Source organism: Olea europaea, chromosome 3 (genome assembly GCF_002742605.1).
Source record: "Olea europaea var. sylvestris chromosome 3, O_europaea_v1, whole genome shotgun sequence".
Lineage (NCBI taxonomy): Eukaryota > Viridiplantae > Streptophyta > Magnoliopsida > Lamiales > Oleaceae > Olea > Olea europaea.
Genome location: NC_036239.1, coordinates 3,288,864 through 3,306,541, shown reverse-complemented (window position 1 = coordinate 3,306,541; position 17,678 = coordinate 3,288,864). Strand labels below are relative to the sequence as shown.

At 32.9% G+C, this 17,678-nt stretch overlaps 2 protein-coding genes across 10 annotated transcripts; one reads left to right on the top strand and one right to left on the bottom strand.

The window, feature by feature from the left end:
• Positions 1 to 6: 6 nt before the first annotated feature.
• Positions 7 to 2,730, top strand: LOC111382303. The gene is made up of 3 exons (XM_023006224.1): positions 7 to 1,053; positions 1,166 to 1,527; positions 2,392 to 2,730. Exons 1-3 carry the CDS (start codon positions 910 to 912, stop codon positions 2,495 to 2,497), a joined length of 612 nt encoding a protein of 203 aa, XP_022861992.1. The 5' UTR covers positions 7 to 909; the 3' UTR covers positions 2,498 to 2,730.
• A 64-nt stretch (positions 2,731 to 2,794) lies between these two features.
• LOC111382259 (putative membrane-bound O-acyltransferase C24H6.01c) lies at positions 2,795 to 14,671 on the bottom strand. Of its 9 annotated transcripts, XR_002700482.1 has the most exons (21): positions 14,385 to 14,671; positions 14,244 to 14,299; positions 13,494 to 13,675; positions 13,343 to 13,391; positions 12,971 to 13,074; positions 12,812 to 12,876; positions 10,351 to 10,421; positions 9,130 to 9,189; positions 8,882 to 8,995; positions 8,180 to 8,304; positions 8,033 to 8,084; positions 7,271 to 7,333; positions 7,013 to 7,122; positions 6,837 to 6,929; positions 6,662 to 6,743; positions 4,935 to 5,012; positions 4,753 to 4,822; positions 4,084 to 4,159; positions 3,963 to 4,012; positions 3,818 to 3,875; positions 3,050 to 3,346 (listed from the first exon to the last, which is right to left on the bottom strand). XR_002700482.1 is itself a non-coding variant. In XM_023006190.1 (20 exons), the coding sequence occupies exons 1-19, from the start codon at positions 14,485 to 14,487 to the stop codon at positions 3,825 to 3,827; spliced, it is 1,584 nt and encodes a 527-aa protein (XP_022861958.1). In that variant the 5' UTR covers positions 14,488 to 14,670; the 3' UTR covers positions 2,795 to 2,959; positions 3,818 to 3,824. The 9 variants fall into 9 exon arrangements, 6 of the variants coding, with proteins under 6 accessions (XP_022861958.1, XP_022861946.1, XP_022861952.1 ...); XM_023006190.1 differs by lacking the exons at positions 3,050 to 3,346; positions 4,753 to 4,822 and adding an exon at positions 2,795 to 2,959 and having other exon boundaries at positions 14,385 to 14,670; XM_023006178.1 differs by lacking the exon at positions 4,753 to 4,822 and having other exon boundaries at positions 3,050 to 3,377; positions 14,385 to 14,670.
• Positions 14,672 to 17,678: the final 3,007 nt, after the last annotated feature.

Here is a 17,678-nt window from a genome sequence, read left to right as displayed (position 1 = left end):
TAAATTCTTGAAGACATATTAATGGAACTGATAAAAGTGGACATGCATAATTTTGTTGTTGGACTCTAACCTGAACTGACATCTGATATATGCTTTCTAGTTTCAATTTATATCTTTGTTTTGCTTCTATATCCTTCAAACTCGCATCAATGTTTTTGCCATATTCCTCCTAACCATTTGCAGAAACATAGTGAACTGACAATCACTCTGAATGGAATGCACGTCCACTCTTGGTGATCATTCAAACTGTGGACATGATTCCCAAGCTATTCATGCAATCTAACATTTCTTTTTTGCTATTTTTGAAATTCTGTACCGATTTGTTACTTCAGACCGTTAGTAAAAAATAAAAATAAAAAACTACTTTTGCCATACGCATATCGTTATTTACATATTTATTGTTTTATATCCATTCACTGATCTTAGACTTTACATGCAACATGATGCCATTTTCTTCAATAAATGTTGTTCTTTGATGTTTTTATTAGAGCCAGAATAATACCAAGCATGGAGATTTATCCCTTACTTGAAACGATAATGTTATATCATAGCTGATTTAGTTTTTTCACATGTCTTGCCTGAATTTCATTTTTATATTGTTATTTCCCCCCAACTTGGTGCTTCATAATTGCTGTGGCTGCTTTTGAATTCGTTGTTATGGGAATCAATAGAAGCAACAAATCTAAAATGGAGGCTTGTGTTTAATTGGTGTAAAGTGTAAAATTTATTGGATGCTTGATAACTAAATTTATGTGTCTTCTAAAGACAGCAACTTAAAAGCTTTAAGAATTATTCTTATTAAATTCCTTCTATTTACAGGGTGTTTTGGTTTTTCTAGCCGCCAAGTCTGGATTAATAAAAGATACAGAGGAAGCTGCTGAGTTTCAAAATTTTATAATTTGTGTTGAGATGCTTGTCGCGGCAGTTGGGCATCTTTATGCATTCCCCTACAAGGAGTATGCTGGTGCAAATATTGGTATTTCTGGTGACTTTTCAGCAAGCCTTGCACATGCTCTGAAATTAAATGACTTTTACCATGATGCTGTCCACCAGGTGATGTTCCAATTCTCACCCATTTACTCTGGACACAAGCTTCTTTAGGAGCAAATCTATTTTATAGTCCCTGACCATTCTTTTCTTTGGTGTCTATTATTTCATCATACAGTTTGCACCAACATATCACGATTATGTGCTCTACAACCACAGTGAGGGTGATGAGGGTGCCAGGAAATATAGGGCTCGGACTTTTGTCCCAACTGGCCTTGAAATGGATACCGTAAGAAAAAACAAAAACATGTTAAGTAACAAGTTGGAAGATATACAGTTATCCAGTCTATCATCTTCAGGCAGCAGTACTCCTCAAAATTCTGGAGTTGTACATGATACTGTAAAATCAGAGGCAACGGACTTGCCATTGCTCATGGACGCATCAAATATAAATTCTGTTCCCTATGAACTTACTTTCATTGACATAAACATGTCTAATTACCCAGCAAACGTGCCTGCTGCTAATGAAGATGGGACAAGGTAACATGAAGTTAGATATTGGTTTTGGAATTCTCAGCAGTTACGTATGGAAAAGCCATCTACACTCTTTTTATAACTGGAAGACACTAGGATTTGTACATGTAGGAAAATACATTTCTCACTTTCTAACAGCTTCGTTAATCTTCTGTTGATTAAGCATAAGACCTTCATTTGTGTTGTACATTCAAACTGAGTTCTTGGTTGCATTTGCATGCAACTGTGAGTTCAATATTATACAGCAATCTTGGGTGTGAATTCTTTCATTGCTTGCTTGTCTGAACATTGAACACGCGTTTAATTTTGCTCACGTTCTTTGATGAAATTCCGTGTTATGGCTACTTAAAAACTTCTGGTTTCAGCTGGACTCGAATCTTCTTTGGGTAGATGGAAACACTGCTGCTAACAGTTTTCATTTTTCTTTTTCTATTTTGAGAGCTCATATGTTCATGATGCTCTGATAGTTGGCTGGTTTTAGTTTTATTGTGTATCTATCGATGTCCGTTTAGTTTCACTTGTGGGTTAATATTTTAACTTGTTATTTATGTGTCTCTAATTTTTGGTCCGGAGGTGTAATCCCGCAGAGCAGTATTATAATATTTAGGCTTCGTTTAGCATACCGGATTAGGCTGTGTAACGAATTTAGTATAAAATTGTAATGGATGTTAATAGATAGATGGTATTACTAATTAATTAGATCGCACCAATTTGATAAAGGCCATTGGATGAAACCGATCCTGGCCCTTTATTTCATTCTCTGTGCAATATACCTTCTATATTACATGTATCGTTCATTTATGTAATGGATATAGAGTGGGTAAGGAAAACACGTCGTGTGTATTTCATTTATTTAATTTTTTTTGCAAGGCTTCTCTCGAGTTATAAAGAAGGCAGATTCCTCAAACTTGTCCCTGTTTCCTTGGTCTTGCAATTTCTCCCCTTGCTCAAGTCTTCCATTGTGCAAGTTACATAACCCCAAAAGGGTTAATTTCGTGGCTGGGTTTCAAGTAGGCTGACTTAACCAGCAAGGGACGAATACATTGAAGGGTTAAGGCGTTGGTCGAAAGTTTCAGTGAAGCAAACTTCGGTCCATGACAGGTGGTATCATACAGTAGAAAATGGGATGTAAAATTTCTTAGCTGTATCAATTCACATTTTAAGAAATTTGATCAATTCGTAATACATGGAAATACTCATTGCTATGCTTTTGAGCGTTGAGACTGATTTTAGAAGAAAAAATAATCATAATAACAAACTACGCTTTAAAACATATTGATCCAACGCGAAAATTTATATTTGATTGGACGAATGTGTCTTTTCTGTTAAAGAGTTAAGATGTGCTCTGTAAATAAAGAAGTCATAATTATGAGATGTAAATGGCTTTGAGATCATTGCTACCTGCATGTTGTATCAAGCTCTGGAGGAAATCCCCACCCTACAGCCAGAAAAAAGGACAACGCAACAATAACGACTCTTAAAGGAAGTTAAATATAACAAGAATTCAATAAAGAAATGAAGAAATTAGTTCATCGGAGGATGTAGTTTTTCTTTCCCTTCAACAGGTAAAAAAGTGTAAGCCATTGATATTGCTGAAATGGATACAAGGTCAAATATTACACACTCATTTTACTCTAGTTATCAGCAAAGTATCACAAAACAGTATCTAGCAGTGCAGAACAATGACAAGATCTTGCGTCTATATAAACTATGTCAACAATATTTGAGTCAAATGTCACTTAAAATCAGACAAAGACATTAACAAGTGATGGATCATGCTTCCAAGCTTTCCTGACAATAATCCCTTTCCCCTTGGTAGTGTACTCTTCAGATTGGATAAGATAGTTTAAGGGTTTCTGCAATTGAAAATATATGATCATGTGATTGGTCTTTCTTATAAATATTATAATTTTCTCGAGGTCGGTTAAGGGAAAAAGCAATGCAACGGTTGAATGTGAAAATCAATGTTAAAAATATTTCAGAGAATGTTGACTCAAGTGACATGTAGAACATGCCTACTAGCACCACAATGACTCGATAAAATCTCATGCTAAAAAAGATGATTCTCAAGCTTGTTGGTTTTCAAAATACTCATTTAACCATGTGACCAACACATAGTCACGCCAACTAAAAGAGTGCACTCATTTTTGTGGGAACTTGTCATTCTTGTTTCAAGCTCAAATACTTTCACTAATTTAGTAAAAAATGTATAACATATTGTAAAACCAGACTACGGGAATAAAAACCAGTTTTAATATCTAAACATGCGTTCTTTAACTTAGGACAGGAAACACACCTTCACGTCATCTTGTCTGATCCCTCCGTTGCTTAGCATCAGAAATGTGAAACATAAGCTGCACAATTTAGGTTTTTAAATAAATTTAAACTCACACCAAAAGACAAAAAGTTCAAGGATAAAAGTATTTGAGAGTACTTGATACCTTGGTTCCAATGTAGAAAGAAACAAACATGCCACCAAGTATAGGCAATGCTGCAAAACAGAAGGGTTGCAATTACTCCGCTGCAGTACTTCTCTTACAAGTAGGAAGCAAGAAAACATACCTTCTTTTTGGAGGAATTCAGAAACCAACCAATTAATGCCTGATGGCCCAATCACAAAACCAACAAGATTTGCCACCTGTAGACCATTGCTTAAAAATTCTGAATATTCACAAGCTTACATACCACAAGAAATTTCAATACAGCAATAACAGAATGTTGATACGTGCATATAATTCAGTTCAACATCAAAATTTGTAAGATAAATATAATACCAAAAAAGAATAATCGTCACACATTGTTCCTCTAGGCATATTTATATCAATGATACGAAACACGTATGGTTGATTGCTTCAATTTGCACAATGCAGCTGTGATGAAATCCAGGACAGTATGCATTGGTGCATTATTACAAGATCAAGGTGAAGGTCCTCAAACTCAAGTCTCATGTCAAAGTTCATCAGAAAGTGTATGGTTTGTTAATTAAAATGCATTAGTACATTAATCATTATAGCTTTCATACCGAAAAAAATAATAAATGCAACATTGATGCATCACGCTTAACTCCGATAGATTTCCATATCTACTATGGACAAAACTTTTAGAATGAGCAGCTATACACATTCACATAAATTCCAGTTATTGAACTAGTATTCAATTCCAATTCATTCAAAATTTACATGTAAAACTCTATCACTTTTTTATTTTTCTTTATAAAAAAAAAAACTTAACTGAAATTTATTAAATCCATCCAGTTGTCACTCCTAAAAGCACCAGCACAGCCAGACATTTCACTGAAATACTATGTCAGTAATCTGTCTTAAAATTAAAACGATAAGGTAAACAAATACTTGACAATGCATCCATACTAAACAAGATACTATTTTGGCTTAATGATGAAGAAGAGGACATACCATGAGGCAAGTTATAGTAACAGCACCAGAGACAGCTCTAAGCTCACGAAAAACAAATCTCCCAAAAGCACCCTTCACCTGTAAACAAACATGGCATTGAAAATTGATTTAGAAAATCGTGAAAGTGGTGGAACAGATGTCCATATTCAAGAAGCATTTTATAAATGTTCATTCACAAATCTTTCCTTTTCTTTTTTCTTGTTGCTTAATTTTATGTGCAGTAACATACATTGGGGAGTTGTAAATTCATCTATTCTCTTATGAGCAAGCATCTCTAAGAAATTCTGTTAAGTAATGCTTGGTAAATTTATTCAAGTTGCCAGTAGTTATGACTGGTAGGTTTAACTACTGGATATTGAAAATCATGTCATTTATTATTTTCTTCTTATTTCTTGGAAGGCCAAAAAAGGTCATTCAGAACAGTTTCTAAATGTGATTACTCTACGAAAATGGAGATGACAAACTATAATTTCAAAGGCATTTTTTCTCTCCTGTGTGCGGGGTCTTGTAAAGCCCTATACTTTCTCCCCTCTGATAGAAAAAATACCAATGCTCTTTCCCTAATTATTAAGATCTAACTCTATATACGCCAAGTTGTCCTTGTTGATAAGGAGTAATTTATTTATCCTAACAAGCTGACAAAGGAGAAGACCAGTGAGTCCAAGCAGAATCACCACAGAATAAAAAGAAGAAGATAGACTTTACAATGCAGGGATAGAGTGGAAATGAAAGTCCCATTCAGGTATCCTCATTGAAATTTCTACGTTTGATATAAACTGTTTTACGGTTCACATTTATGTTTCTGGTTTGCACAGAAAGATTGTATGGCAGCATGCTATAATGCAACAACCGTCACATTTGGCTTGAGAAGAACTTATGTAGGACATAAAAAGCTCGAGAAAAACAATATAATCATGGAAAGTATGGAGTTCTTCTGAGAGCTAAGACAAGCTCCTTGGAGATATCTCATCTCTTAGCTGTGTCCAGATTTTGTGTTCTTTCTGCAGATTTATGAGTCCTCGAGTCAAATCCTTGTCCAAGTAGGAGTTTCTTAATATAGTGTTTCCTAATCGTTTTAGACCATTTTCCTAATAAAATATCCCAATTTTATGATTCTATAACTATTATGTAATCTAAGCATATCTTTTGTAGGATACATTCTTGCAAAAGGAGATTCCAAGGGTGTTTCTTATCCACTATATCTTTCTCTAACTTCCAGTCTTCCGTCCAATTGACAGAAAATACTGAATGCTTTTATTCAAAATGGCTTCCTGTGTCAATTTGGCACACTAGCAAGTTGGAATTGCCTAAAAAGTTGGATGCCCATAAGGGGTTATGGGATCCATCAATGATTCTTATGAAAGAAACTTCAATCTCCAAGAAGGTATTTTCTGCAACCATTAAGAAAGGCGTGTAGAGAGCTGACTAACACCAACTGGCAACTTGATTAATTATTTAAACTTGCAAAATGATATTGAGGCAGGAAGGCTATTTGTGATGTGCAGGACAAACAATAGGATGTGACAACCAGTTCTCCAGCCGTATTAAGATTTGGCATGATGGCAGGATAAATATTGCTGGAAAAAAGACAGAACAGGGTTTTCATGGGCGAATAGGCAGATCAGGTTTTCAACATACTCTGTTTGGAATAAAAACTCCTCATTCAGTGTGAATTTTCACCTGATGACGTAACTAGATGAATGGGGCTGATAAAGCATTAACATTACCTGAAAGGCATTTGCTGTTGATTTGACAAGCATTTCTGGTATGAAGAATAAACATGTCAACCATGCCCACGAGAGAAGCTTCCTGAAATCGAAGGCATTATCAGATGAGCAGCTATGTTGTACTACAGTAAGGATATCTTTGGTCGACATGAAAAATTCTGAAGTTAAACCGTACCACTCTAAATCATGCCATATGGCAACAAATGTGAAGATGACCCATATGTTTAGCAGCTTCTTTTGAGCTCCTCCAAGAGGGATATAAACATACCTAACACCCCAGTTAGCAGCATTGATGCATGACTCAAAAATGAATTGCAAAAACAGATGCGATAAAAAAAATAGAAAGTTTACCTAACAAGCCATTTGTTGAACGAAGCATGCCAATTCTTCCAAAAACTTTCCAAGTTGTAGCAATTGTTTACACACCTTGGCATATTCTCAGGAGCCTCAATGCCATTGATCTACATGATTTATTATTTGTTAAATCAATTCCATTCATCCAAACATATTGCACTATGAAAATTCCGCATACAATTTACTAAAAACAGAGACAGCTGTTGAGAACTTCAGGCAAGAAACAACACAAACAGGAGATTTCGACAAACATACTAGCGACCAGAACCGGAAGTAGCGCCAGATGAGGAAAAACTTTAGCCACATGAAGTTTAGAACCTGTTTTTATCACACATAGGAGCTTGTTAAGAAGATTTAGCCCTGTTATATGGAGAATAACAAATATAAGATAAGAATATTACATTGAAAAAGAGATAATATTTCGCTTGTATATAAAAGTATCCAGTCAATTCTCCTTGAGAACATACTGAATAAGGATAGCTTTCGCTTGTTTTGCAATAACAGTTAACTGTAAAAAATAGGACTACTATGTTATATTCTATTTGCATATGCTTGTTGATGTTTGATTGAGGCCATGTCTGGTTCCTTAGTCATGTAGTTTTATCATTTATGTCCCCAAGTACACTTCCATGCTATTTGCCCTTAATAATGGTAAAGACACATAATTATAACGGTTCGTTTCTCCAAATCCCATTTGCAGACAAGGAACAAATCCTTACCTTGTCTTTCAATTTATCCAGTGCTTATGGGACAAACAGCATATTATTTTCAACTAGTCAACTAGAAAATGAACAATTGGATGAAATTTTATAGGTCTGGCAGTCTGGCCACAGAAAGGAAGCAACTTCAATATTTTCAACTAATGATCTAAGTACAGTGATTTTCCACAGTATACATGTAATAGGAACAATTGATGGATATATGGTGCCTACGTCAAAGGAAAATAAAGACCAAAGAATAGTATTGGTAAGTTAGCAAATCAAGGGGAACAATAATGTAACAAATGCCATCACTTACCCCATATCCAATAATAAAGATGTCCATGGGAGACAGCTGTTTCCACACACCACTAGAAGTACAGTAAGAGAACTCATTCTTAAAACATAATGCAACATAAGTAAATGTCATTAATATGAAATTTACTTGAATTTGTAAGACACTCACCTGATGGAAAATGCATTATAGTAGAAAAAATGTGACATCAGTTCCATTAGGAAAAAACTAAATAACCAACGCAAACCATACCAAGCCACTCCTCGAGATGAGTAATTTTTTTGGGGAGTTTCCAACTGTCACGAAAATTAATTAAGTCATTTTGGGAGTTCATGGGATTGAACTATGGCAACAACAGCAGAGTATCATTGATCCGACAATCATAAAGTATAATTCAGGAAAATTGAGATAAATATATCCATGTCAAAAGAAAGTATGGAAAAATTAAATTTTGAGTAGTTGAAAAGCATCTGGCAATCCTTAGGGTGTCTTCCTTTTCATTATTCCTTTGAAAGATATTAGTAAACCTTCTTTTTGAGTTTGTAATATTAAAAATACACTTCCGGCTGAGAAAAATCTGCAGGTAGTTTAGCAAAAAGGATGTTCCACACAAGGAAATCCAGTCAAGGTAAAAACAAAAAATTGAGGTATGGGTAAAAAGTCATATGAATGCAAAAGAAAACTATGTGAACATTGCGTTGTGTAGCATCTGTATTCAACTAAAACAGCTTCAGAAGAGTATCAACTACCGATGTGGTGAATAGTTAGTGGCAAATTTAATAATTAAAAAACCTACAGCATATCTAGAACTTTAAATCTACATATTTTTATCAAGGAAAAAAAATGCAAAGAATCATGATCAGCAGTAAAAACCTGCGAAGCAAACGCGTTGAAGCTAATAATTGGTCCCGCAATGTAAAGGGGTGCATACACCAAATAACACAAGTATATTGGAAATGAACACCTGTCATTTGGGACACCTCTCTCCTGGAAAATGTATTAATAAAAATAAAATAAAAAAAGCCAATAAACAGTCAGGAAAATATTGGTACAAATTTTGAAGCAATAGAGATGAAGCAAATAATTGTACTCAAAGAATAGTTGCAGAAGCAAGAGCTCACCTGTAATAGGAGGTAGCATGTCTTGCCTGATGAACAATTCACACAGCGTTGAATGTGCTTCTTAATTAACAGAAATCTAAATGTCAGAAGAAACACTAATTCCATCCCTATTGTGGCATGGCCAACAGGAAAAGTAACTAATAAGCGATCAAGAAATAAAATGGGAACCTAATAAGTATGTGATTTTGGATCAAGTTTTTCACTTATGTGTAATACTGTGATGAATTATTAAGTGTCAAAAAAATCTGTTTGACTCAGCAGTATAAGGAGGCTCAAATCAGCGGATCAGCATGTCCATCTATTCAGTCTTGAAATAAGCCAAGTATAAGGTCTCTTGATCAGAGGTTCCACAGAAAACATACGTTAGTCTATCTCCTTCACAACCATACAAACTTGAGAAATATGCTAGAAATTAATTTGGGAGGGGGAGAAGAGATTTGGAGGTCGAGACATTTTTTTCTCTCTCTTCATTTTATTATCTTGGCCTCATTTGATTATTTTGAAGGGGATGTTACACAGGTAATTCTAAGGTGAGCAAGCATCATTCTCAAAGGCACAAAAACCTTGACAACATATGTTATTTCTGTCGATGATACTGCTTTTCCTGTTGTGAATTAATTCAGGAAATTTTATGCACTGCATTTCGAATAACAATGAAAATTTGGACACTTGTATGCACTTCCGCAAGAGCAACTGTAGAGCTTCAACTGAGTCACTCTCCTAGAGTTTTTCCCTTTTGTATTTTTTTTCCTGATACCAGGAACACTCAAAAATTATCACGTGTGTGTGGTCATTTGGGATATCTTTATGCTCTTAAATTAGTATTAGGATAACAGTATTACTCTCAAAACACAAGTCTAAATAATCTAAAAACCTGCTAATATTCTCTTCTACAGTTATTTGAGATACATAGAATTGCTAAGTCAAAGCATCAGGGAGTTTAAAGTTTCAACCTACAATGTGTTTTCTATCTGACATCAAAGGACTGTCTACTATCCAGTTAATGGAAGTTTTAAGGAGCATTGTTTTCAAGAGAAGATTAAATTACAATTCTCCTATATAAGAAATTTTGTAGTTAAAAAAGACTTCCAATGCATTAACATGTTGCAATGTGATGAACTTAGGTCCTTGCACAATAGGGTGGCGTGCAGTAGGGGAATGAAGAATTAGTTCTTCAGAATAGCCATCAAAGATCTGCTACATAAAGAAGTAAAAAAGTACCTTTTGATCAAAACGATTGTATTGATCCGCCCAATGGTAATCATATCCAAAGCTTATCATTCGCAAAGCAACTACCAAAAGAAAAGAAAAAGTAGATAAAAAAGATGAGATAAAAGGAAATTTTCATGTCCATAAAAAAGATGAGATAAAAGATTGTTACATTTCATCGTGTGTTGGTGAGAATAAGAGGATTTGTGACAAAATATACAAATGCTTTAAACTGATTATGATAATTAAATATATCACTCGCATAATACTTGTGACAAGTAAATAATAATGCTGAAATCTACAGCTTTGTCATGGAGAGGGACATCAGAAAACCATAATAACATTTAATTTCCTTCAAAATAGAAGAATGTGGTATCCAACAAGTAACAGATTCTCAAGCATCGGAGAGATCTATGCTGCTGAGTTAAAAGGAAAACATCAATTCCAAAACTAGCGTGCCTTGTCTTGCACACTGTCTTCATTCTTATATATCCCTGTAGGCATCCAAAGGCAGAAATATGTGAGCACTGGTACAGTGTGTACACCTGCATTAACTATGTGATGATGTTAAATGTGCAATTCCATAAGTTCATTCTGTTCTACGTATATATATATTCTTTAGGTTAAATTATAAATCAGCTCGAATTTATCCTGAATACTAAGACTCTGCATTCTCAATCAAGCTCAAAGTTGTTAATTGAACAGATCACGTGACCTAAATCCAAACTGTATTTAGCTCCTGTTTGGCCCCCATGACCGGAAAAAATTAATGTGTAGAATAGTGTTTTTTGAAAAATGAGTGGTTGAAAAAGAAAGAAAAATTTTCGATTTACGTGTAATATTATTTTATGGAAAATTGTGCGGTTGAAAATAGAAGAGAAAAAAATGAAATGTAATGTAATACAAATTAATGGGGCTCAAACGGGGGCTAAATGTTACTATCTATTTTGAAATTTTGATGATGTTATAAGCTATAGCATGAGAACTAGGAGCAATCTTTCAGGTGAGATTAAAAAGGCAAGAGAGAACATTTGTTTCAATTTCTTATTTGTTGATTTATTCGACTTGGTTAAGGTAGCAAATATCGAAGATGAATTGCAGGTGAATCATTTGAGATGGTTTCGACATGCTTAGTGCAGGCCTTTAGATGCACCCATTATTAAAGTTGATAAGGTAATATCCATGATAAACCAGGAGGAAAACTACCGAAAATCCTGTTAATGAGGAAAGTGGAAATTATTTGACATTTTATGCTTTAACCTAATAAAGCAGAGTGCAAGATGAGGATCTATCAGTGGCGGATCCAGGATTTTGAGTCAGCACGGGCAACCAATGATCGCCGCCGTAGGCCCAATAAAATATTACGAGCTCGTTTGATGTCATTTTTCTATTTTTGCAAAAAATGCATTTTAGGAAATAGTGATTTGATGGAAAATATGTGATTAAAAATAAGGAAAAGTTTTGAATTTTGTCTAACATTATTTTATTAAAGAATATATGATTGAAAATAAAAGAGAAAAATATATTCTGAAATAAATGGGAATCAAACAAGATCTAAAATTTAAATATAACAATTATTTTGTTGAAATTGAACATATATAATTTTGTTAAAAAAATAAACCTTACTCATCAAATGACATTGTTGCCAAGTTTTATATAATTCCAAAGAAGAGCACAAGTTTAAATCTTTATTGTTGCATTAAAACAAGCTAAGATCTAATATATATAAATTAGTTAAATCTATTGTCACAATTCAACGCGTGGTATAATGGTCAATCTTTTAATAATTCGAACAATAGCTCCAGGTTCAAATCCCCTCTTCCTCATTCCATTAATTTTTGATAAAAAATTGTAAAACTAAAAAAATTGAACAATAAAAGTTTATTTATAAAGGATCGAACCTGGACCTGCAAGATGTAAAAACCAGCACTAACCAAGTTGGCTAGAAGCAACGTTTGAATGAAAAATGATTATCGGATATATAACCTAAAAAATTCATCTATTGCCAACCAAAAAAAGGGCTGTCGGCGGATCTAGCACGGGCGGCCGCGGGTGCTCGCCAGGTGCTGGATCCGCCACTGGATCTATGTAGTCAACCTAGGTAAGTATGGGACAAGGCTTTGTCAAGTTGAGGTTGTTTATTTTTTTGCAATTGTTACTTAAATTTGGGGTGGTGGAAAGGATAGGCCTAAACTTAAGTCACAGTCACTAAAGTATATAGGTAAAGTACAATGTAATTCAGACATGCAAACACTTCTAGAGAACGTATTAAACCCAAAATAAAAGGGGAAAAGGCTATAGAACGTGGAAGTGCTGCAACGTACAACAGCATGAAGTGTTGAAAATGATAAAAGAATCAGGCAATCAGTACAATCACATGATACAAAATGGGAATTCACAAATGCGTGAAAATCAGACTTCCAAGAGGAATACTGCAGCTGAAACCTTAAAATGACCGAGGCCAAGAAAGTACCAAAATTAAAGCAAATATGCCATCTGAAGGTTCCCCGAAAGTTATCCAAATAAGCCCAGCTTTGCCTACAGTGAAGAAAATAGAAAAATAATCTTAAGTGACAATACTTGAAGAACGCAAGGTGAAAATCCTGAGGATCGTAACAACAAAATAGCTTACCCAAAACTCGAGAATAGATATCCCTCATAAATGCGATTACATAGAAGAAAAGATAGGTTGAAAACCCAAAGTGCAAATGAGAAGTATTTTGTCCTTCCACATATCTGCAGAAACAAAAATCTGGTAAACATGAGAGTATTAGAAGCATTATTTGGTACTATGAAGAAGGATGGTAAAAGCTGGCATTTTAAAATTTTAACTTAACACGACCATACAATATTAAGCCACCAAGATAAATACACAGCGTGTATGATTGTTACATAATTGCCAGAGATCATAAACGGTGTTTTACTATGTATATACACAACACATTCTACATTAAGTATGATAACAAGACAATGACAATGCATCAAGAGTTCGAAGAAAGCCAACCTTTACTAGAAGAAAATTAGCTGAAGCAATAGCGAGGATAAATATGACACTGCAAACAAAAACAAAGCGTCACTAAAATTACTATAGCAGTCTCAAGTATAAAATATATTTATAGTCGCAAAACAAAAACAAAAAGAGATGGAGTACATACCATGCTCCGTGTAGATATGATAAATAAGCCATAGAAATCAGAAGCCAAACAATTGACATCCCCTTCGCCTTCAAACAATATAATGCTCTGAACATGCAGGCGACCACTGTGAAAATCCCAAACACAATGGAGAGAATAGGTAAGTTCCCCCGAAAATTTCTCCATTGGGCATCAGAAACATCCTAAAATAAAAAGGTAAAGAATCGCATATCAGAATGTGCATAACAATTCAATGGCATATAAAAATTGTTTTGACTTGATCTAATATCATGACTCTAGCATTCTGTCCCATCCATATATCCTCTAACAGGTAACAATAGTTTATTATAAGCAAGTTGACTCTCTTCCATTGCTAACAAGATTTGATTGTTAGCATTCAATCTTCACAAATTCAAAAACTACTTTCATAGATGACCTTTTGTTCCTCAATCACATCCTAGAGAAATTACCAAAATTAGATATGCTATTCTAATTATTAGTAACTTGAAATAATGTTCAATTGAAATTGGTATGCTTCAATTCCTGGACACTACTGATTCCTGGCAAACAATTTAGGCTCCTAGTTGAAAAAGGGTGCATTTGATTCCATATATACGTTTTTCTAGAATGAAACCTTCATTAAATTTAGTCCAAGATAAATCACGGAAGAAAAGTACCTGCTCATTGAGACAAATAGAGTAGTTGAAGCAAAAAATGATAAGTTATAACAATTAGCCTGATCAGTAAATAATTACTACAAAATTTACATACGTTAAATCGATGAGAAATCCATCCAGGGCGCAAACCGTAGAGCTTGGAGTAATGATCTGTGATTACAGTTAACCAAAATAGTGAAATCAGTAAAACCTCATAAATACGGATAGATAAATGTAACATAGTAAACAAATGTACCACGGGAGAGTTGGAGAGAGCGGCGAATGACGATTGCGTAGAAAACGACGGCGTACAAGATGAGAAATGCGAGCTCTTTCTGCTGCCAAGAGCTACTCCTCATAATTACTTTTCTTCCCTACTCAATCTGAGCTCAAATATCGCTAAATTCGATTTGTATCGAAGAATTGGATGGGATTATAGCATGTAAATATATATTGTCGAGGGAATGATAGCCGGCGATGAAGAAATTAACCGTCCAATCTGTGAACTGTCTCTTTCCGAGTCGGATCGGGTTCATGGGTCAAAAGAGGAAATAGTGGCCAATAGCTGGTTGATCCGGCTATTTTTTCAAAGAGACCTTTGACCAATTAAAAAAAAAACAAAATGTTTAAAATATTGAATATCAAGATAAATTCAAATTTACCCTTACTATTTAAAGAAGAAAGAGAAGATAGTAAGAAAAGAGAAAAATTACTCTAGCACTGATAAAAAAAGGAAAATAGACGACCCATATTTAATGTTTTTATGTTGATTTTTGGATGAAAAAAAATGATTTTGTATACATGCGTTGATTTTTGGAAAAATGCATGATTTTTGGGTAATGATAATAGTTTGGGAGGAGGAAAATGGAGTGAAGATCGTCGAAAATGGAGTTTTCTGACGATCTCCACAAAGGAGGCGATTAGCCTAGCTGATTGGGCCATTTAGGTATGCCCAGACGACCCGAATTCACCCAGACAGCTTAGTTGATTGAGCTGTCTGGGCCAGTCAACTCTGCCCAGACAACCCAGTGAACTGGGTCACCTGGGTGCCTAGTTGACTGGGCAGCCCGTCTAGGTCGCCTGGGCACCCAGTTGACTGGGCCACCTGGCGTCCAGACGGCCCAGTTGTCTAGGCCGACAGTTTTCTAGGCCCAGAATTATTTTTTTAAATTACTTATTTATTTATTTCATTTAATTTTTGAAGTTAACTATTTATTTTAATTGTTTATATTGTGTTGTCTAATATTTAATTATTATTTGAATTGTTTAATTTTAATGTATATTATGTATTTAAAATTATTTCTTTGAAATGCTTAATATAAATGTTTTATTATTTATCTAAATATTTATTATTTGCCAATTTAGTTTTAATTACTTATTTTATGTTAAGTAATAGTAAAAAAATTAAAAGAAATAATTAAATATTAAATAAGTAATATGCATAAAGAACTTAAATAAATATTTAAACATCTATAAAATAATAAACAAGCAATTAAATTATCAATCAAATTAAATTTCTGCAAAGCAATTAAAATAAATTTTTAAATATTAAATAAGCAATATGAATAAAGAATTAAAAAAAGTATTTAAACATTAATTAAAAATAAATAATTAAATTAAGTGTTAGTAAAATAATTAAAATAAGCAATGAAAATATTAAAATAAATGATGAAAATAAGTGTTAGTAAAAAAATTGAACGAAATAATTAAATATTAAATAAGTAATATACATAAAGAATTTAAATAAATATTTAAACATTCGTAAATTAATAAAAATAAGCTATTAAATTAGAAAATTAAAATATCAATCAAATTAATTATTTGCAAAGCATTTAAATAAATATCAATAAAGAATTTAAATAAATATTTAGTCATTTTTTATTTTTTAATATTGAATTTAATTGTTTATAAATATTTCATGGATTATATTGAATTTAATTGTTTATAAATATTTCATGAATTATGTAAATTGTTTATTTTAGTAAAATAATTAATTGTTTTTTATTTCATTTTATTTAAAATATAAATATGAAATAAATATAATCAACAATTGAATATTCAATAAATAATTAAAATAAATGAGAAATTAATATAAATAATTAAATGAAGTAAATAAATATGAAATAAACTATTAAAATAAGTAATTAAATATTAAACAAACAATATAGATAACCAATTAAAGTAATTAATGAGATATTTAAATAAAATATTAAATTAAATATTTAATACGTAATTTAATAAATCAAATAATACGCAAATAAATAATTAGAATTTAAATATTAAATAAATATTTTAAATGAACAATAAATATAAAAAAAAAGTAATTTAAATAAGTAATTAAATATTAAATAAAAAATTTAAATAAACAATTGAAATAAATAATTAACGTTTAAGTATTAAATAAATAATTTAAATGAACCATAAGTATAAATAATAAAAATAAGTAATTAAATATTAAATAAACAATTGAAATAAATAATTAACATTCAAAATAAACAATTAAACATTCTATTAACAATTAAAATAAATATTAAATAAACAACCAAACAATTAAAATAAATAATTTAAATACACATTTAAATATTGAATAAATAATTAACAATGAAATATTCAATAAACAATTTAAACAAATAGTTAACAATTAAATATTTAATACACAATTTAAATAAGTAAATAAACTATTTAATTTTCAAATATTATGCTCTATCTATTGTCCCTTATGCAAGGTCCAAATATTTTAAATTTTACAAGATGAATTACCATTTGGACGTCGCTATGAGACAGATTCCCGACAAAATTACGTCAAACTATAATTTTGTCAGCTTCGCATTAGTTCTAAATTTGTTGGATGAGGAGTGTGCAGACCTGTTACACCAATCCTGCTTATGACGGTAACTTTGGCACGGTTAGGAGATGCATTCCATGAATGCGACGATATGTTTGACAAGTTGAAGTTGAGGATATTTATACTAGAGAGCATACTGAGGTGTCATCACAATAAGACGTCGATCGACGTCTTTCATTTGGAAGTTGTTGATGACATTGACACATTCAACAACTATCCATGGGAATAAAGCTAACAATTATCAGCTCTCCTCAACGATTTTGAGATACGTATTATTCATTTGTGATTTAAGTTGTACGTCATTTCGAAATCTCGATGCATGCATAGTCATTAACTCGGTGAAATGTTAATATGTCAGTTTGAATTGCTCGCTGAGCTGACACCGTTGATCAAAGAGGAGGGTCGGAGTCGTATCTGAGGAGATACGGTCTGCAGGCGATAAGGGTCCCAGATAGTGACAGAGAATAGCGGAGATGGTGACAGGGAGGGTGGCGATGGAGGGGTGGGATGTACACAGATGTTTCATCAGAATCATTATGAATGTCAGTGGAGATGGAAGAGGTGCCGATGGTGGGGACGAAATAATTGTAAATATTTTTTTATTTATGAAATAATTGTATATATATTGTAAAATTTATTTAAATAAGGTAATGAAATATTAGATATATACTACACACAACCAATTAAGATAATTTATAAATGAAA

Bases quoted from the DNA above. Each gene is read 5' to 3' on its own strand.
- LOC111382303 (XM_023006224.1), top strand. From the start codon at position 910: ATGCTTGTCGCGGCAGTTGGGCATCTTTATGCATTCCCCTACAAGGAG. The intron at 1,054-1,165 runs GTGATGTTCCAA...TTCATCATACAG, and splicing joins ACCATGATGCTGTCCACCAG to TTTGCACCAACATATCACGA. The intron at 1,528-2,391 runs GTAACATGAAGT...TTTTTTTGCAAG, and splicing joins GCTAATGAAGATGGGACAAG to GCTTCTCTCGAGTTATAAAG.
- LOC111382259 (XM_023006190.1), bottom strand. From the start codon at position 14,487: ATGAGGAGTAGCTCTTGGCAGCAGAAAGAGCTCGCATTTCTCATCTTG. The intron at 13,392-13,493 runs GTATGTACTCCA...TTTTGTTTGCAG, and splicing joins TCATATCTACACGGAGCATG to TGTCATATTTATCCTCGCTA. The intron at 4,013-4,083 runs GTATGTTTTCTT...TCTGTTTTGCAG, and splicing joins TGAATTCCTCCAAAAAGAAG to CATTGCCTATACTTGGTGGC.